Here is a 20998-nt window from a genome sequence, read left to right as displayed (position 1 = left end):
TTAAGGAATGCACAACTTTACTTTTATGATTATTTTCAATGACAGCTAAAAGGTCAGATCTAAATGAAAATAAAAGTTAGGACTTCACAAAACCAATTAAAAATCTAATTCTAAAGTTACAAACACCCACCAAAAGATTCCAGATAAAGTTTTAAACTCAAGGTCAGACCCAAATGAAATTAAAAGTTAGGACTTCACAAAACCAATTGAAAATCTGATTCCAAAGTTCCAAACACCCACCAAATGATTCCGGATAAAGTTTAAACTCAAAAACCCAACAGAAACAAAAGCATTGGTGTGAATTAACTGTATCTAATTGAAGAAACTAAAACAAAAGTAAAGCAAAGTATATACCTCAAAATGTCAAGCAACTAAGTTCTTCCTCCAACGACCCAAAACTCTGAAAATTCCACACAAAAAAAAAAAAGGTAAATCCATTAGCAATTCATAGCTTTCAAAATTAGCAAAAACTTGGGCAACAATAAAACCATCACTCTTTCTCCATATGTATTTGAAAAGATATTTTATAAGCAGTTTATGTAGTCATTCTGATCATGTTGCATAAAAATTCTTTTTCTACAGAGTTCAAAAATATGTGGCAGTTTATGGCATCTGTTGAATAACATGGTTGAAAGATTTAAAATTGATACATTCAATTTTTATGTGTAAAACTATAACATATAGCTAAAGCTATTGGGTCTATATATCCATATCAATCAAGTCGTAATTGAATGTTTATCGATGTAAAAAGATGAGTCGTGTGATAACATGTTTCTTGATAGTATACGCTGAAGTTTGGTCTAAGTTGGATACAAATCGACCAAAATCTTAATAAGAGACTCTTTTAACTTTTAACCAAAAAATAAGCACAACAATACCACACTTACAAGTTTTATCATGCACAAAATACACAGAACTGATTGCCACTTTTAGAGCAAGAAGACTCAAAACCCAGAAACAGAAACACAATTAGGACTCAAACTCCTCAAAAACATGAGAAAGAGAGAGAAAGTGTGTGTGTGAGGAAAGAGAATAAAAAACAATATCATTTTTCACACAAACTCAAAATTGCTTATAAAATTACAAATCAAAACAAATGAATGCAAATCCAAAATTGCACTAAATTAAATCTGATTAGTTAAATGTTTGTTGCCCTACAAATGTTGTTGCACCCGAGAAAACTTGCTTTGAAGTTTGATATTTTGGTCAATCCAGGGGAAAAGGAGTTATTGGTTTCGGAGCAGTTGTCATGGAGAATACCATCTCCCTGTTAAATGATCTAAAAAAGGACTTACAGCTTCTGGTGGCCATGATAATTTAGGAGGCCCTTCTCTCCAGATTTTCTCAATAACTTTCCTTTTCGTAGCTGGTAAGATTGCAACTCCAAGAATTGCTCTGAAGAGATATATACAAACAAAATCAAACAAAAACTATGCTATTGGAAGAAATTTAGAAAACACAAACACCATTACAACTCAGAGTTAAAGTCAACAGAAACCAAATGGTACAAGTTGAAAAAATATATGGTCATGAATTGAGCACTTCATCAAACTAACAGCAATAAAATCTCATATAATCTATCAAAAACCAAAAAAGAGAGGTAACTTCAAGACCTTGTAACGCTGAGGCCTCGTACAGTTGTAGTAGTAATATATGGTTGATGCACCTGTTGCTCAATCAAATCCTTTGTCTGGCTAAAAAAAAATAAAAATCTATAAATACATTCACGTCCAATTTATGAGAAATCATGGGAAAGCAAATGCACTGATAACGGAATCATGAATATGAAGAACTTGCCAAAAAGAAAAAGAAAACTTTTTCTAGTGTGCCTAGAACATCCTCCTACTCCTAGCAAATTTTTTATGGCACTATCCACTTCTCAATTCATGACTCAACCAGTAACTCAAACTCTATAGTGTACGAAAAAGTGATATCTTAGTTGATCACGATGATAATTAAGCAAATTAAATGACGACCCATAAATCATACAAAAATTCAGAAAATAAAAGGTTCAAAACTGTCATAAGAAAATGCAGAATATATAAACGGGAAATCAAAAGAAGAGAAGCGAAAAAGGAAAAAAACAAAAAACAAACAAAATTATTAGGTCGATATACCTTTATCTGAAACGCCACAATCATCAAAGTCAAACACAAACAATCCAAAAATTTGTGGAAAATACCAATAAATGCTCAACTAAAAACGAAGGAAAACGTAGAATAAGTTTACCTGTTCTTCCACTAATTAAACTGGAATACAATTCACCACTAATATTCTCGTCATCCTCTTCAGCCTGAAAATTTTAGTTGAACATAATGATAAGAATATAGCAGTAGACGGAATCCAACGGCATGTACCTCAAAAGCGAGAGAGAGAGCTCAGAGATGAGTGAGAAAATCGATAAACAAAACCCTCCAAAATCACAAAAACGAAATTGAAACACCCACACTGAGAAAGCTGTAAAACTCACCAGGAAACGCTAGCTTTTCTGGGTAAAAAGATTATTCGAATGGAATTGAAGAACCGAGGAAAGTTCTACTGGTTCAGTGGTTTTTCCAACAAGAAAGCACCTTGTTTGTAATTCGTGAGAGGTTGGAGAGCGAGAGAAGCCGATTTGGGAGCCAAAGAAAGCGAGGTTGGAGACCGACAGAGGCTGAGAATTGGGAGAGAGAAAAACGAAAATTGACGCCTGAGGCTTGGCTGCCATCCCAGCTCAGCTAAAAGACTGTTTAGTTGGAGCAATATTTTCTCTCAAAAGTGATTAGTTGGCATTTCGCGTGAGATTTGGCATTTTCTTTGGAGTTGATCTTATGTTTTTGTGGGTTAATTACATTAATATTTTTTGAGATTTATCGAGTTTTCACAAATCCTCTTAAGTTTGAGATATTATGTTAACACTCTTTTATTGTAATATCACAAACGTAAGAGGGTTTTGTGAAAACTTGATTAATTGCAGGAGTGTTAGTGTAATTAATCTATTTTTGTGCTACCAAATACATGAAGTGGCAGATAGTTTATAGACCGTTTCACTTTAACAGAGTTTCCTTACATCTTTATAATAGATAAAAACAGTGAAAAAATATCATTCCATAATTAAATACTGTGTTGTTGATTACGCGTCTCTCTATTTGATTAAGTTTCTTTTCACCTTCTTCTCTTGAAAAAAAAAAAAAAAAAAAAACTAATGAAAATTGTTTGAAAAATTTGTGTTTTAACGATAATGACAAAATAAAGGGTAAAGTGAATAGTACCAGGATTGACTTTTTAGTGTAAAAATATGACTTTTTATTAATATGAACAGTACCGGGAGCTTTTCGTTAAAGTTTCTTAAAAAAAAATGGTTCCTTTTCACATTATTATAATATTTATATTTATATTTAACAAAGGGGATTTGTCTAAATTAAAATTTTCAAAAAAATTTCGTACAGTGATTGAAAGTGAAGCACTCCCTTTGTCGTGATTATTACAATATTTATATTTTTACAAAAGAAATTTATCTAAATTAAATTTTTCTAAATTACGAAAAAGATTCAAACTTTCGTGTATATGAATATATGGAGTAAATTGATCTTGACTGAAAATATGGTAGCGGTTGTGTTGTGTTGCCTAACGGATGATATTGAAATACATAAACACAAGTCAAGCTCCTTCAGTCAACAAAAACAAAAGTTTATAATATGATAATGTTGGCGTATGGATTTGAGAAACAACATAGGCCGGGAAGGTGCAAAGAAAGAGTAAGAGAGAGGAAAAAAGAAACGAACATGAAAGAACAAAGAACATCGAATACATTATAAAACAATGACTTCTTGACGGTCATTACATCTCAACCATCAATAATGCATTATTTTAGCTTGAAATGTAGAAGCATTTGAGAAGTAGCACGGCAACAACCACATAATAAACAAAAGTGGACCCAAATGTGAAAGGATAATTAAAAACAATTATTTAAGATGGGCGGTAATTGATTCAACCATTTACAAGATTCGAACTTAGAATAATCATGGATCATTGTATTAACTATGAACAGGTGCTATAATATAATTCTTAGGGATTTCAAGGATGCATATGGGGGACTGCATGATGTGCAATAGGATTAAACTTCTTTTGTTACTAGGCAAATGAACCATATTGAAAAAAGTTGAGGTTCAATCATAATAAACTGTTATATGAAGGAGAAATTGTCACATCCCAGTCCGCATAGTAAGATATTGTTCGCTTTGGGCCACACCCTCACATATTTGTTCTTGGGCTTCCACGCAAAACGCGTTTTACTGTAGGAAGGTGGGCATGTACATATAAGGCACATCACCTCCTCTCCTCCGAGCAATGTGGGATCTCACAATCCACCCCCCTTAGGGGCCCGACACCCTCGTCAGCACACCTTCAGCCGGGGAGTGGCTCTGATACCAAAATCGTCACATCACAATCCGCATAGTAAGATATTGTTCACTTTGGGCCACGCCATCATGGATTTGTTCTTGGGCTTCCACCCAAAAAACGTCTTACTATAGGGAGGTGGGCATGTACATATAAGGCACATCACCTCTTCTCCCCGGACGATGTGGGATCTTACAAAAATACTAAAAAGACTCTCTCAAAATTAGAACTTTGAGATAACTTTTTAGTATCTCATATTTTTGGGGTTAATTATATTAACACCTTATGAGGTTTATCAAGTTTTCACAAAACCCTCTTACATTTGAGATATTACACTAACACCTCTTTAGTGCAATGTCTCAAACATAAAGGGGTTTTGTGAAAACTCGATTAACTTCGGGGTGTATTAGTGTAATTAACCCATTTTTGTGTAAAAATTATAAAATATTATGCCAAATACATTAAGTGGCGACTAGACAGTTTCACTTTTAAAGAGTCTCCTTACATCTTTCTAATGGATATGGACCATGGAAAAAATCAATCCATAATTAAATATTGTGATGTTGATTACGCGTCTCTCTATTTGATTAAGTTCCTTGTCACATTCTTCTCTAAAAAAAATGGTTCCCTTTCACATTACTAGTAAGTGACCATTTTGAACTTTCTTGGCTGTTTGGTGGGAAAGAAAAAAAACTAGCACAAAACTGTAGACACTTGATTCATTGAAATATATAATTAAAAATAATAGTGACGTATGAAAAATGATACGATTATAGTTCTGACATATGTCTTTACCAAAGATAATCACCTTGTCCTTCAAACTTGTTGGTTAATTGGGGATTGCATGAAGATTTTCGCACTAAACTAAATACAACGTTTCAAACCTTAAAAAGACCACTTAAGCTTTGAGACCATCTCCGCATGAGATATTAAATTTTAAAAATAAATTTTGAATTTGACAGTCTATGTGGCATTTTAACATCTTTTAAAGTTTTGCTTTCTACCGGATATGTCAAATTAAACTATTATTTTATTACATTATTTTCTTTTCATAATTGCTATTATATATTTTATATTTTTACATATATACATAATTGATAATAGAAATTCATATGACGACTAGTAGTCAAACTTGCCGGTTCCGTCTCCATGCCCTACACTAATAACGTCATCAATGGCTCGCCGTCAAAGCGGCGAGCAGTTTATCACCTGCTTATGCATCATCATCCACCACATAATTTTCACATCCATTGATTTCAGCCCCCCGAAAAATGCCATGGATATAATTATCCAACTCTCTTAGAAAACAAGACGAGTTTGTTCTTATTGGGGTTGGACATGCTAGGTTAGTAGGTGGGCAACGAAAAGAGGGACTGAGATGAGGAGAACTGAGAAGGAGGTGGATAAGGGAGGGGACGAAATTTGCACAGAGATGGAAAACACAGAGGAAAGAGAAAATGGAGGAGAGAAGAAAACAATAAAAAAATATTTAATAATTAATCAAAAAGCATTTGACGCTAGTGTCAAATTTGGCCGTAAGGGTGAGAGATGTCATTCTATGTCATACCACGTCAGATTTGGCTTTTCGGTTGGAAATCATTGCTGCTATCTTTTGTTACCGTTATTACTGATTTGAATATTTTGACATCTCATTTGGAAATGCTCTGAAAAGTCTGGTGATTTTGTTAGGTCATGTGAATAATTGAGATTATTGATTTTCAATTTTTCAAGCAACTGTTACGCAAAAATATAATTTAAAATCTAAAAAAAGGAATCAATATCAATATTATCTTCAACTGAATCACTAATAAATGTAGGGTAAAAAAGATCTCATACAATTAGTAGTTGAGCTATTCAATACAAAGAGAATCACAACGTTAATTGATCACATCACATAGCCGAGGAAAACGCGGTACAAAAGCACTAAAAGCAATACATCTTCAAAATGAAAACAATTATTTACTGGAAAAATCATAAGAATTAATATGAAAGTATACTTGCTGATAATGAAGTTGGCAATGATCTGTAGTCCAGGAATTCAGATATGTGATGATGTGGATGAGCTTGATGATGACAGTGCAGCACCGCCCTGATCTTGGCTCACCATAGAACCGATCTGAATGCGACTTAATCTAGACAAATGATGCTTTCACTATGTAGTAATTCTCATTTGATTACTGGGATGATTATTATCGAATGCGTCATGGCTTGGTCCTGCCTCACTTTCATAGAACCGAGCTAGACTAACCCCTGTTCTCTTCAATGTCTCAGAAAAATCAGATTCCGCAAAAATTATATCAACTTCAACTTTATCCCGACATTGCAAATAGAGCTTATCGTTCAATAATTGTCCCTGCCAAAGATAATTGTCTTCAAATATTAGATCCATCCAATATTCACTACTCATGTGGCCCGCAACTCAATGTGCTTGGTATTATTTACGATAGTAATGGTAAGAAGAAGAGGACGACGACGATCAAATCTATTGCCTGAGTGGTAAAAGTAGAATAGAGTTAGCCTTCAAAATTACGATCATCACTTGGGGGAATATTAAAACTGAGTTTATTGCCATCGTTGACAAACGCAAAACAATCAGGAATATAATTCCCATGGTGGGAAATACCATCAAATCCGCAAGAAGTCCATCCCTATATATACAGTGCAAGTGTCATATGTATACGTACACATGTACATGTGCATTTTTGTGTGATAGGAAGGCAATGGAACAGAGAGATATACATGTAGGGTGTTTTTCCTGAAATTAGCTATGATATTGGTGCACATTTGCATATTAATCCATGTCATGGAGTTTAATGACTTATCCAAGCATGGAACCTCAGTGAGTTTGGTTGAATTACTTACTTTCAGTTCTCTTAATTATTTTCAACGTCTCAAGGGGCTGCTTCACAAACCAAATGAAAATTGAAATTAGTACCCAAAAGTAAGATCCAGAAGGAAATCCAAAAATAAATAGAAACAGAACATCATCATGTGTAATTGATTGTACCTTGGAACCCATCGCAAAACCTGTACCAGTTGGCTACCCTGCATCTCCAAAACAACTAGTCTTAGTTGATTAAACAAGTCATCTGGTATGGACTTCAAACGGCATCCATTCCAGCACAACCATATTTAACTCTTTGGGAAGATGTTTGTATTTTCCATTGAGCTGTACGTGGCTGAGCTAAAGCAACCTCAGTTTCTTCATATTGGCAAATGCTACGTACTGTACTGAAACCAGCCTTGTTAGTGCTTTGATATAGAGCAACTCCTTCAGCTTCTTTAGTTCCCTGTTAACAAAAGGTTATATTGAGTAAGAAAAGTATTTTGTTTGCATATGATAACGTGATTTTGCTTAATTGAGCTTTCTTTTTACAACTACATATACACATGAATGTTGTTTAATGACGTATAATAGACATATACTGCATTAATCCAAAATTTTATCGGAAAATGTACTTATTTCGCTATACATCGGTGACCTCATGAATGTTCCAAAACCTACTCCATCTTTCCGCATGATTAGGAGATTTTTCAGAAATGATTACTCTGGTCATTTCTCTAAGCAAATCATGCATATTGGTCAACTTGTTGTGTTCAACAGTTACAAGACATTGTTCACGAAAGACACCGATTCCTATTGTTGCATAAAAATCACATCCATCTACACTTTTGTGACATATATCTTGTTTCTTTATTGGATTATAGCCTTCTGTGTGTCATCTAGTCCTACAGAGTTTATTTTTACTGATTTTATTATTTTTTTCATCAGGAGTTCTTTTAAATTTCTTCAATTCACCTTTCTACTCTGCTATGGTTCTTTTAAACAAAAAAGAGCCTAAAACTTCAAGTGCTGGTGACAAACCTCCATAGTAAGAAACAACCATTTTAAAGAGTTGAAGATATCCGTCATTAGACCAACTATTTCCAAATGCGTATAGTTATAATAATTCTACTTCCTGGATCAAACCAATCATGATTTCCTGCTATTGCATTGATTTGTTCCACTCCATCTATACTATCAACGATGACAAGAACCCTTCCACGTCGAAATTTTTGTTTTATCAGACTGATACCTTCATCAACACTGCTTATTTGAGATAACATCTGCTTCGCGCCCTGAAAGTTGAATTCGTATATCAGTACATGCTGCTGCTGGCACTGGACGTGAAGAAACAGACATACCGCCGGCCAGGAAGGAAAGGACAGTGACCATCCAATAGATTATAACAATGAACTGTTGGCGGAGAGGTCCAAGTCTGTTGGAAGATAAAAGAATATTTCCGAGTTCTTTCTTCTCACTTCTGAAAAATATCTCTAAAACTAAAGAAAACAATGGCAAAATCTCTCGTCGTCTTCTCTCTCCTCCTCCTCCTCCTCCTCATCTCCCCCCTAACCGCGGACCAGAACTCCCCGAACCCAAAACCGAGCCCATCTCCGGCCCACACCGACCTCACCAACTACGGCTTTCCAATCGGCCTCCTCCCCACCGCCGTCAAGAACTACACCATCAACCGCACCACCGGCGACTTCATCGTCGACCTCGGCGGCGCGTGCAAGGTCACCCTCCCTTCCGACAACGTGGCCACCTACTCGAAGAAAATCACCGGAAAGATCGTCGTGGGCAAAATCACCAAGATCAATGGCATCAGCGTCCGGGCCTTCTTCCGGTGGCAGCCGATCACCGGAATCCGGTCGAGCGGCGACAACTTGGTGTTCGAGATCTGCACGGTCTCCGTCAAGTACCCCACTAAGAACTTCGATGAGAGTCCCGCTTGCGAGAGCCGCCACTCCTCTTAGCAGGTTTCAATTTAATTTAATTCAATTTTCAGGAGTTTTAATAAAAAGTGCTTGGCTAAATTTATTTTAATAAAAAATTATTTATAATTTTATTTAATAAAAAAAAAAGGATTATATTTTAAATAAAATGACAAAATTTTAATATAATAAACAAAAAGTAATACAAAAACTGACATGCGCGAGTCTATGCACACACTACACATTATTTTTAAAGCCGAACGGTAATACATTATTTTTAAAATAGGATGTTAGTATTTTATTTTTTAAATTGAACTCTATTTCTAAAAATCGAATACTAATTATTTCTAAAATTCTACACGAATACTATACTATTTTTGAAAGTGAACACGGTACTATACTATTTTTGAAACTAAACAAGATACTATTTCTAAAACTGAATACGAATTAGTGTGCAATGACTATTTCTTAAACAATCATTCTACTCTCTCATTTTCCTTTATTTTCTCGGCATTTTCTCACCTTCCAAACATTTTTTCTTTTTCTAATTTTCTTTGATCCTCATCAAATTTTCTTTGAATATCTTCAATTTTTGAGCTTTCTACACTTATTACTTAATTTTCTTCTATTATCCGCACATATGCGTCTTCCTCTTCTCCTCCACCTACAGTCTCAACTTCTTTCACTGCAAAATAAAAAAATAACGCAAATCAAATCAATAAATCGAATACAAAAATAACCATCAAACTACAAATTTGTTAAAGGTTAAAGCCAAGGAAAGTAAAGATATTGGTGGCTTAATTTCAAGCTGCTCAACATTGGAAAAATTAACCAACGAAGAAAACCCGTACGCAATTGTACATACATGCAGATCTAATATTTACAATATGTAATTGTCATAGACGATGATTAATTAATAATTATATATGTAGTTAAATGCAGCCAACTTTGAAACTTTGTGGTCACGCAAAATGCCATTACCACTAGAGTCAAGCTGGCACGAGTCATCGTAATCACGCAGACCTGCAACGGTACCTTCCCCTCTGGCCAATCTTCTGTGCAACTCTTTGAAACTCATGCCTTATAAATCTACGGAACCTACCTCATTTCGTTAGGGCCATTGATCAATATAATATATAATAGCAGTACTACATTGTGAGAGAGAAAGAGGAGGGAGAGAGACGTTGTTGTAGAGATAATAGTTGATGGAGGAGGAGATGAAGAATGATGAGACAGTGGTGAAGCATTGCACGCGCTTTTCTTAGGCTTTGTTTTTGTTTTTGTTTTTATTTTTTTTATTAACTTATCTTTAACATTAAATAAAGTTATAGGATGATTTTTTTTATTAAAATTCAAAGTTTTGGAACCATTTTCATTAGTTTTCATTTTTTTAAGGGAATTGGTTAATTTGGGAGCAAGAGTTTTGAATTTGTGATTTTTCTGATTTGTATATATGCATGGATTGCGATTGGTGTGTGTAGCTATCAGCTGGAATGCTTTTTGATTTGTGGTTGTGAATTGAAAGCTATTAGATTTTGATGACTTTACTTGATTTAAACTGAAGGAATCGAATCTATGCTAATATTTACAGAAACACTTTCAATCTGAATATTCTCTTTAGCTTGAATAGTTGCCGAACCTATCCCGAAATCGAATTGTTCTTAAGAATTCTGAAAGGGGAATACTTGTTAAACCGGATTGTTCTTAAGAATTCTGAAGGGGGAATTAATTGTTATTGAAGAACATTTGATCTTTAGAATCTTGGCTTGGTTTGGGCTCGTAAAGTCAGCGTCCGGCTAAGATGCCAATTGTTGAAGACCCATTGATTGGGACATACGAAATACATGCATCAGATCAGTTTCGTTTGCTTTTTCTTAAAAACTGATCGGCTCCGTTTGATAGAAAAGATTGACTTGGATAAGACTATTCACTATATTAAAGATTTCTTATTTTGTTCAAGTTGAAGGTTACTCACGAAAAATAGTTGTCCCTTTTAATCCTACCATTTTCATGAAGATTAGTAGGTATATCTTTTCTTCATGAGTATCATTCAACTTGGAGAAAATAAAAAATTTGTCATCAATTTCGTCTTTGGAAATACCTTAAATATAGTATTAGTTTTATCCAAGCCAATCCTCTCTATTAGATGAGGCCATAGGGATTTTAGGTGTCCTTTTGATTCTTTGCTTTTTACCTATTGAGCAGTTCATCACCAATATATTGGATCAAATATTTAAAGTAGTAGATTCCCAACTTTGTGGAGTAATAACATAGGTGACCTCAGAAATGGTGGAACTTTTGTGAATACCGCATTTAACATGTTTCATATTTGTTAGTAAATTGACGTCAAAACTTTATTTTTGTTCGTTATTCCCACTTTGCAGGTCTCTAGTTGCGATGCCTCTCATATGCGAGTCGTGACGAATGACGATGCCCAGTTGTCGACTCACGTCGAAGACCGATGCTATCTAAGCAAATTAATTTTTTTTTTCTTTTATCAAACGATAGATTTTGTTAGATTAGTCACTAACGAGATTAAATTCATGCCGTCATGCCATGGTTCAACATCTTACTTAATTTAAGCAAATTAAACTAGTTACAAAGACTTGTATGAACCGAACAATGAAAAGGGCAATAAGCGATCCTTCTGTCTTGTATGTGTACAGTATATATGCCACGGTGTGCAATGTTGCAACTTTCTTTCGTTTGATCAGGAGTGTTAAGATGGCCAGGAATATTAATTAATTTATCTTAACATAAGTTTCAATATCTCATTATTTGTTTATGGACAGAGATTCGGACATGATCTTTTTCCTCTGTTTATTGCCTTGTGGGTTTGAGGGATGGGCATGATTAGTATTTTAATAAGATTCTTAGTGCTTGTACTTAATCATCCACCCCTTTTTTCACTGGCTTAATCATGTTGGATAAATATCAACAATTAATGATAAATTTATATATACTAATAAATAATAAATGCAAATAAATAATTTAACAGAGTATGACAAAACAAAAATAATATTCAACAGATAAATTGAAGATCGAGGCTTGCGTACCGTAATGTTCTTGAAATAGAAATTTCGTCCCTACTCAGTGCTTGTAGTTCTACAGACGTCTGCTTCACTAGGATTCAATGATCTAAGTCCGAATTACAGCATTGGATAACTTGACTTCTAGCGAATTTCTTTGTGGTTAATGTTTGGAATTGTAGAAGAAGAATTTTATTTTTTTGTGTTCTAAATGTCATGCAGATGGATGTATATATAATAGATTTATGCATGTTTGCAACATGTATGTGAATGAGATGCGTCTATTGGGAGACATCTTCTCAGAGGGGTGCTTTGCTCTCTGGCGTTCTTTCATCACTTCAGACTTCATTTGAAAAGATGAGTATGTTGATATAAAAATTAATTAATTAATTAAATTCAAAATTAAAAATAATTAATTAAATAATTTAATTATTAGAGCCCGAGCCCCAACGCCAAAGACGCATCTTTTGATAATTAATTAATTATTAATTATTAATTATACACCTCAAAGTTGAGCCTAATTTTATTCTTCATGGTCTATCACTCCAATCACTTTCTATAAGGGGTAAGAAAGCATTTTGGTAGTGATCAATGTGGGACAATAAAATTTCTACTCAAAATTTCCAACAAATCATCCGCACTGAAAATGATTTAGGGCTCGTTTGAAACTGTTTTCAAAATAGTTGAAACGTTTTTTGTGAAAATGTTTTTGGAACCAATCTTCCGTAAAAATACAAGTGAATCCTGTAAAAGTACTTGAAATGCGTCCTACAAGAAGCTCATAGCTGGTGCTTCTTGCATGAAGAATTTTAAGTGTTTTTGTAACCCATAATCATTTTCTCTAATAATGCTTGTAGTCATTTTAAAAGCACTTCCAAACGACCCCTTAACTGATGTAATTGTATTTTGGGGGTCATAAATACGAATAACTATTTTCATATCATTCCAATGATGAAGACTTAAATGGAACGGGAACACTATAACCGCCGTGACGTCTACAACTCTCATTGGGGTTGAGATAACTCCTTTATTAGGCATCTATTGCACCATATGAGACCAATATGGAGTTTGGTGTAACCACGGTGGGGATCAAGTAGTATTGGCTGAGAACGTTACAATGACAGTGTACTTGTTACGTGTAAAGTGTGTTTTGAGATATTACAAGTGACTTTATTAAAAGTTTTGGTGGGTGATATCCATAAGTAGCTTCTGTTTTTGGTGAGGTTTAATATGCGTAATGCATCCATACTCTCTCACTTAAAGGCAATCATCCTTGTCGTTCTGACAACTGTGATTACTTGCGCCGTGTGTGTTCTCAACTACTTCGCAGCCATCGCCACACACAAAGCAACTGATTGGTTTTGGTATGTACAACTCACAAGACTTCTTGCCGGCCATTCAATTTTGGTCCTACTGTCAATCATGTTTCTTTGGTTCCGGTAGCTAGAGACCCGGCATTTACCCGTGCAGATGCTTCCGGGCATGCGCTGAGAACTTTGGTGGTGAACTTTCCGCTCTTTTCCAATGTGTGACAGACATTGTCAAGTTAAAACCTGTATCAATGTTGTCTGTTACTCATCGCATCGCATTGGCAGGAAAGTTCCCATTGGAATTCTTATCCAAGCATGATTGGCAAATTGGCCATGGACACTTTGACCGAAATAGGGGAAAACCTTGGGTCACGCCACTCTGATCATGTTATTTGTAATTTTGTACGTAGGACACTTTTATTAAAGTATGACTGACCCCGATCGAACACATCGATCTCGCTCAATATGAGAAATAACCTAGAAAAGCAACCATTTTTGTCTTTGGGTACCTTTATTTGACAAATTCAATCCCTCTTTCCTTTTCTCAGAAACCAAACAATAGGTGGCAACAAAAAGTCCACATTTTGGTCTAAAATTTCATAACTTGTAGGGTTGATGAACAACAAAAGCAGACAGACAAAAGAAAGACAAAAGTTTCCAATGAAATTCTGAGTCCATTGTACCCTCCCATCTCACCATGAAATAAATTAAAATAAAGACTTGTCATCTCCAACAACTCAAATCACCCACCTACCAAGAAAGTTTTCGGTGTATTTAGAACATAAGCCAGTACGCTTTGTGATATAATACAAGTAGATGGGCAGTGAAATAGATGACAAATAGAGATTTTTTTTCGTGTACTTGAAACACGGCCTCCGCAAACTACATATCATGATATAAGTGTATAGATACTTGAAAAAAGAAAAAAAAATCCTTCACTCCACGTATATTATGAGCTCATTTGAAAATGCTTTTAAAATGACTCAAAGAGCTTTTAAGAAAAATGTTTTTGAATTCTAAAAGCACTTAAAGTGTTGTTCAAAATTCACTTTTATTTTTGCTAAGGATTGAAACCCAAAACCATTTTTGTAAAAAAGCTATTTCAGTAGTTTTAAAAGTACTTCTAAATAAGTCTTGTACATGCAATGTAGAAATCTTGTGCCAATTATATAGAAAATCTCTCGATAAAAGAAATACTGACTTGTATTCCATGTACATGAAAAAAAAATCTCTACCACCAAACCGATTACCCAACCCATAACCCCCACAAGGACGGTTGAGGGATTTCAGCACAAAAGTGCCTCTGCTGTTGCACACTGTACACGAAAAAGCACAAGAAGGACTCAAAAGTAATAATAAAAAAATGAAAAAAATGAAAAAGTACACCAAAACTACGATTTGACGTGTATCTTCGACTGACCGTTTCTTTTCTTTGCATTGAACTTTCAAGATTCTTTAGCCACGTGTAAATCCTATGATTTTGGTTCAAACAACCATGACTATTGACTTAATTTCATTAATCATGATTGATTCTTCTGTTCAAAAGTCATGTGTGAATTTAGGGTTTAATAAATTGATATGATTCGTCAGTCAACTGTTTCGAAACAAGTTGAGTTTTACCAAATAATTTGATCCAACGATTGAGATTCGACTATTGCTAAAAGTTGCGAAAGAGTCGTATTCGAAGTACTTATTTGTATTAATGTATTTGTGTCGTGTTTTTGTAAATCAACAAGTTGGTCAACAAATAAATCAATACAATAACTGGGAATGTATGCATTTGGTATAGAAGGCCTACCTTCTGCGATTTGTATGCATAAACCTTTAAGTAAGCGTCGTGTTCAAAATTGCTACCTCTAATCGTCATGGTACCTATTTGTATTAATGTATCCACGTTGTGCTCTTGACAATCCACAAATTGGTTAACAAACAAATCGAGACAATAATTTATACGATTCACTAAAATACAAAAAAATTATTACGATATAATAAACGTGAATGATGTTAATCAAATTTAATTGGTAGCTAATAGTTCACCTATCAAGGGCAACATTCCTACAAATTTTAAGTCATCCGTGTCAAAAATTGCCAACCCTAACCATGAAAAGATTTTTAATTTGGTTGAAAAATGAATATGTCATATATTATTATACAAGTGAGAGAATTTTTTTTTTTTTTTTTTTTTTTTTTTTTTTTCTCTGAATGTCAATTTTTTCCAGCAAGCTCTGATGACCAAATAAGAAAATATTAAAAGGAAAATTAAACAATGTGGATAATGCACACTCACGCGCCTATAAAGCACATACTACCGCACCGACCAATCACATCGCCGCGCAGTGCTCCTTGTACTTTTTCTGCGCGGCAGAACCAACCCCGCTACCGCGTCCGCCACGCGACTATCCCGTGCGTGTTTCCCCCCAGCGCCTCTTCTCCAAAACTTGAACAACTCGTACAAGCTGCTTCTCTCACAAAATCAGCTAACAACGGAGTCTCTCTCTCCTCGCTTTCTCTCTCTGCCTGATTCTCTGCTCCGCGAAAGCAAATTCTTCGGCCGGGGAGCGCCAAAAACCCTAGGGTTCCGCCCCCATTCTCCGCCAGGTCCGTCTCTCAATCCGCTGCCGTTTTGCTTCTATATTTTCCCTTGAATTTTTCCGATTTGTTACCTCTCTCCAAGCGCAGATCCATATTTCTGCTTTCGGTTTTCTGCGTTTTCTTGGTAGCCATTTTTCGTTTGCTTGAAATTTTTTAATCTTTATTTATAATATCGTCCATTTTAATCTAATTATTTCGTTGTTTTTCTAAATTAAAATGCTTTGATTTATTTAAATTCGTACAATGTGCATGCCAAAGATTTATTGGGTTAGCTTGTTACATAAATTTTATGTATGCATTATATATTTTTTAATTTTCTATAAAAATTACAATGAAAGTATATTTTGTAGTTGCCTGGTTGGTAGCTAGCTTGTTTACAAAGCACATTTAGTTCTTTTAAGTAATGGGAAATTAATTTTGTTTTAAATTTTTGTTGCATCTAGTTTTAGCTGCAAGTGTTGTTTGGTGCGGTTTTCGGGTTTTTTTTCGCTTAATCTACTAGCTACATTATGCCTACCGATGAACTTGTATGAACCCTTCAACCCTTCAATTGTTTTGTTCATGTTTTTATACCAATTAATTGTTGCAGGGAGGTCGGATATCATACAACTATTGCATAATATGGAATTAGAAGATAAATTTGTTGGTAAAGGTACGATCTTTGTCTTTCGGGTGCATTTCTTTTAGCGAAGTCTGAAGTTTTATCCATGATGGTTTCAGGATGAACGTTTATATCCATGGTAGCCTAGTGATATGTTGGATATAACCAAACGATATTGAACACGCTCATCGCTGCTACATTTGTGACTTTTTATTCCCAGACACTTGGGTTGTTTTGATGTTATTTTTGTTTCGTCTTCCTTTTTATATGCAAATCGTTATTCTTGTTTAAACATATGTTGAATTGCATGTTGAAGTGTTGAACTTTTCCTATTCAGAAATAATGTTTGTGCAGATGTAGTGATGTACATCTGACACCCTATGAAACGTACCAGCTGAATTTTTGATTTCTTGCTTAAGGGTCGCTAGGGAAGGACAGATTCAGGTCAGATTTCTCAGACAATTGCGTAGAGCTATTGTTGTGAAGTGGGGGTAGATGTTCATTCCTGCAATATGTGAGATGATATTTTGACTTACATTATCGTCGATGGAGGGATTGTTGATAGTTTGTTGAGTTAATAGATTAGGAAGGTAAGACAAGGAATGAGGCCCAAGAAGAGATGTAATGTTTTGGATATTGTTGGGGATATAAACAGAAATAAGCAAAAGACCGACTGAGATAATGGAATGCACAGAATCTAGTTACCACAAAAAGATAAATTTGCAAATAAAATGTTTTATGCGGTGAAGAGAAATGAGAAGGATAAAACGGAATTTCACCACTTGATCTCGAGAGCTTCTTTTTCTACAGTTTCTTGCTAACATTTTTCCTCATTCTCTTATCCCGTTCTTGTTATTGTGTTGTAGACTTGTAGTTCATTGTTGCTTTGATATATCATATATGTGCCTAAATTTCGTTTTCCTTTTGTCATTTTTTTCCACTATCCAGTTTCTGGTGTTCAAAGCCTCTCCTCCAGTGTGCAAAGCACTCCTGAGAAGAATGGGCATTCAGATGATGCTTCACGAAGTCCAGAGCTTCTTCAAGAGTTCATGAAATTGGGTCCCAAGAAGGAACTCCTTCGAACTTGCTTTGAAAAGGACAAGAAATACTTGAATTCATCAAAAAATAAAATGACTGAACCTTTGAAGACTTCAAAGACAAGTAAGAAGCAGGATTCAAAGAAAGCTTCTTCTAGTCCAAATAATCTTCCTAAAAAGCAAGCCAGAAAGGGGGAAAATCCTATGCGTCTCTCATCAGCTTCTGATCAGTCTCCAGACTTTGGATCTTCAAGCTCATGGATCTGTAAAAACTCTGCTTGTAGAGCTGTTCTATCCATAGATGACACATTTTGCAGGAGGTGCTCTTGCAGTATCTGTCATTTGTTTGATGACAACAAGGACCCTAGTCTTTGGTTAGTGTGCACATCTGAATCTGGTGGCGGAGATTCCTGTGGGTTGTCTTGTCACATCGAGTGCGCCCTTCAACATGCAAAGGCAGGAGTTGTTGATCTTGGGCAATTGATGCAGCTAGATGGTAGTTACTGTTGCGCTACTTGTGGTAAAGTTTCTGGGATACTTGGGTAAGTAATTCTCTCTTATTGTTAGTTTAGGTTGAAATGGCAATGCTTAATTTGACAAGGGCTATCATTTGTCATCATTCTCAAGCCCCACTAGTCCTTATATTTTGGTGTTCTGTATAAACCTTTTGGTTATCGGGTTAAACATGTCCAACTCATATTGGCTTGTGATAGATAAGTTAAAATACTAGGGAGTAATGCATGTAGACTTCCGTATTGTTTCTAATAGGTTTCTAGCCTTGGGCTGATGACTGGTGTCATTTGATTAATACTAGCAGAAGTTGGAAGAAGCAGCTCATTGTGGCAAAAGATGCTCGCCGTGTTGATGTACTATGTTATAGGATATACTTGAGTTACAGACTCCTGGATGGGACTTCAAGATTTAAAGAACTACATGAGATTGTGAAGGAAGCAAAGTCTAAACTAGAGAGAGAAGTTGGCCCAGTAAATGGCGTTTCTGCAAAGATGGCACGAGGGATAGTCAGTAGACTATCAATTGCTGGTGACGTGCTGAAACTCTGCTCCCTTGCAATTGAGAAAGCAGATGAATGGGTGGCCAACGTTTCTAATGCGGATCCAAATTGCCGAGGTAGGAAACTGTACCACTTGGTCTATTTTCTCCTTCTACTTCCCATTGTTTATGCATGGAAAACTTGAATGATTACTTATTTTTTCTGTCCCTCATTTGCAGAGGGTTCACTTCCTGCAGCTTGCAAGTTTCTTTTTCAAGAAGTAGCATCATCCTCTGTTGTGATTATATTGATTGAATTGTCTAATGCATCATCTGACAATATTAAGGGCTACAAGCTCTGGTATTACAAGAGCGGAGAAGAATTGCACGCAAAAGAGCCTACTTGTATCTTTCCAAGATCTCAGAGAAGGATTTTGATATCCAATCTGCAGCCTTGCACAGAGTATACATTTAGGATAATATCTTATACGGAGGCTGGTGACTTGGGCCACTCAGAGGCCAAGTGTTTCACCAAGAGTGTTGAGATAATTCGCAGAAACCCCATTTCACCGGTTTCCGGGAATCCTAAGAAAGAGAAACCGATCATCGAACCAAATTCTAGTGGCAAGAGAGAATCTGAAACTACAACAGCAGTTGGTCCAACTTCCGAGTTTAAAGTTAGAGATCTTGGGAAGGTACTTCGTATGGCTTGGGGTCAAGAGCAAGGCAACTCTGAGGCGTTCTGTAGTGCCAATAAGGAAACATGCTGTGGAGTAAGCAGCACAGTAAAAACTGAAACTCCACAAGAACCATTGCCTTCTGTTTTGCACAGGCTTGACTTAAATGTTGCTTCAGTACCCGATCTAAATGAAGAGCTAACCCCACCATTTGAATCCTCCAGAGATGAAGACAATGGATGCACTTTGCAGCGTGCTGTTGAAGCAGATGATGATGCTGCCTCTCATGACCTAGTGAAGAATGGTTTGGCAAGATCACATGGTAGTGGTGATTCGCAGACCTGGACTCATGGTCTTAATGGAGATGTCCCAGCTGTTGATTCCCGGGTAGAAGTTGGCAGGAAGAGGGCAGCAAACACAAACGAAGAGATCTATGATTGTGACAGCACACTAATAAATGGGCCACCATTGCTTATTTCTAATGGTTCATATTGCTTGGACGAGAACTTTGAGTACTGTGTGAAAATAATCCGATGGCTGGAATGTGAGCGTCACATTACACAGGAATTCAGGTTGAAATTGCTAACATGGTTTAGTTTGAGATCGACTGAGCAGGAACGTAGGGTGGTCAATACCTTTATTCAGACTATGATCGATGATCCAAGTAGCTTGGCAGGACAGTTAGTTGACTCATTTTCAGATATCGTATCCAACAAGAGGCCACGGAATGGATTCTGTAGTAAGCTGTGGCATTAAACAAGGGAGGGCCGAGGCAAGGCCTTGCATTCTGATAAGATATCGCTTCACATTGAATTTATATTTGTCCTGAGATAAGTAGCCTCTCATTAATTTTGCCAGTCTTTGTACAGGCATTTTTTCTTTAGTCATTGTCACAAGTGATTTAATTCGTACCGCGGACAAGATTTGTCCGGCTCATTGATCTGGAAGACACTGATTTTTCGTGGGAAGGAGATGCTCAGATGCACAAGGTTTCTGGCCGTAGGTCGCGTTTCGTTCCCTAAGTTATCGTATTTACATTTGAAGCTGTAGAATTTAATCATTGAGGATATAGTTATAATTTCTGCTGTCATTGCCTTCATAAAATTCAAAGAGGGCTACATGAATTTAGCATTTTCCTTCTCGGTGGTAATTTCTTACATTTTTATTCTTTTATTCTATCTTCACCTTTTTATTCCATGATGTGGTATTTGGAAAATTAATGTGGTTTGTGATTCTTGCCTTGCAAGTAAGGTAAGACAGGGAGATGGGAATGGATGTGGCAATGGAAATTTTTTATTTATTTTTAATGAAATTGATGCCCAATTTTCAGAATAAAACATTTTAATTTTCGTGGAGTACGAAAATCATTTAACTAAGGATATAAAAGGGTGGGCAAGAAGCTTGCAACTCGGTTTATTAAGAGTATTCCCCTGGAAAAAAAAAAAATCTACTGCATCGTATATATTTGTATTTTAGTTCTTACAGAATGTGTATATAATATGTGATTGTGCAACCATATGCTTATATCTCTTATCATGTGAAGAATCTCTCTTGCACCCGCGGTACTTTTCGACTTTCTTAATATCACTTGCATCAGAGAAAACAAGGGAAATTGAAAGGATGG

The 20998-nt window shown here is 35.7% G+C and overlaps 2 protein-coding genes and 1 long non-coding RNA gene across 9 annotated transcripts; 2 read left to right on the top strand and 1 right to left on the bottom strand.

Annotated features, from left to right (window-relative positions):
• Positions 1 to 491: 491 nt before the first annotated feature.
• LOC148698831 (uncharacterized) lies at positions 492 to 2757 on the bottom strand. The gene is made up of 4 exons (XR_015959144.1): positions 2471 to 2757; positions 2230 to 2357; positions 1614 to 1694; positions 492 to 1395 (listed from the first exon to the last, which is right to left on the bottom strand). It is a non-coding gene; the product is annotated as an uncharacterized LOC148698831 (long non-coding RNA).
• Positions 2758 to 8516: 5759 nt separating this feature from the next.
• LOC137746741 (uncharacterized) lies at positions 8517 to 9195 on the top strand. The gene has a single exon (XM_068486751.2). The coding sequence runs from the start codon at positions 8716 to 8718 to the stop codon at positions 9178 to 9180; it is 465 nt and encodes a 154-aa protein (XP_068342852.2). The 5' UTR covers positions 8517 to 8715; the 3' UTR covers positions 9181 to 9195.
• Positions 9196 to 15806: 6611 nt separating this feature from the next.
• Positions 15807 to 20569, top strand: LOC137747279 (VIN3-like protein 1). Of its 7 annotated transcripts, none has more exons than XM_068487359.2 (6): positions 15918 to 16075; positions 16659 to 16721; positions 17008 to 17114; positions 17619 to 18249; positions 18522 to 18835; positions 18938 to 20569. In XM_068487359.2, exons 4-6 carry the CDS (start codon positions 17720 to 17722, stop codon positions 20128 to 20130), a joined length of 2037 nt encoding a protein of 678 aa, XP_068343460.2. In that variant the 5' UTR covers positions 15918 to 16075; positions 16659 to 16721; positions 17008 to 17114; positions 17619 to 17719; the 3' UTR covers positions 20131 to 20569. The 7 variants fall into 7 exon arrangements, with proteins under 7 accessions (XP_068343459.2, XP_088546056.1, XP_068343460.2 ...); XM_088689942.1 differs by having other exon boundaries at positions 15936 to 16075; positions 18525 to 18835; XM_088689943.1 differs by having other exon boundaries at positions 15942 to 16075; positions 17025 to 17114; positions 18525 to 18835.
• Positions 20570 to 20998: the final 429 nt, after the last annotated feature.

Source organism: Pyrus communis, chromosome 2 (assembly GCF_041283825.1).
Source record: "Pyrus communis isolate YQ-2024b chromosome 2, ASM4128382v1, whole genome shotgun sequence".
NCBI classification, from domain to species: Eukaryota; Viridiplantae; Streptophyta; class Magnoliopsida; order Rosales; family Rosaceae; genus Pyrus; species Pyrus communis.
Note: the sequence above shows the minus strand (reverse complement) of the source record. Positions and strands in the feature narration are given on the sequence as shown.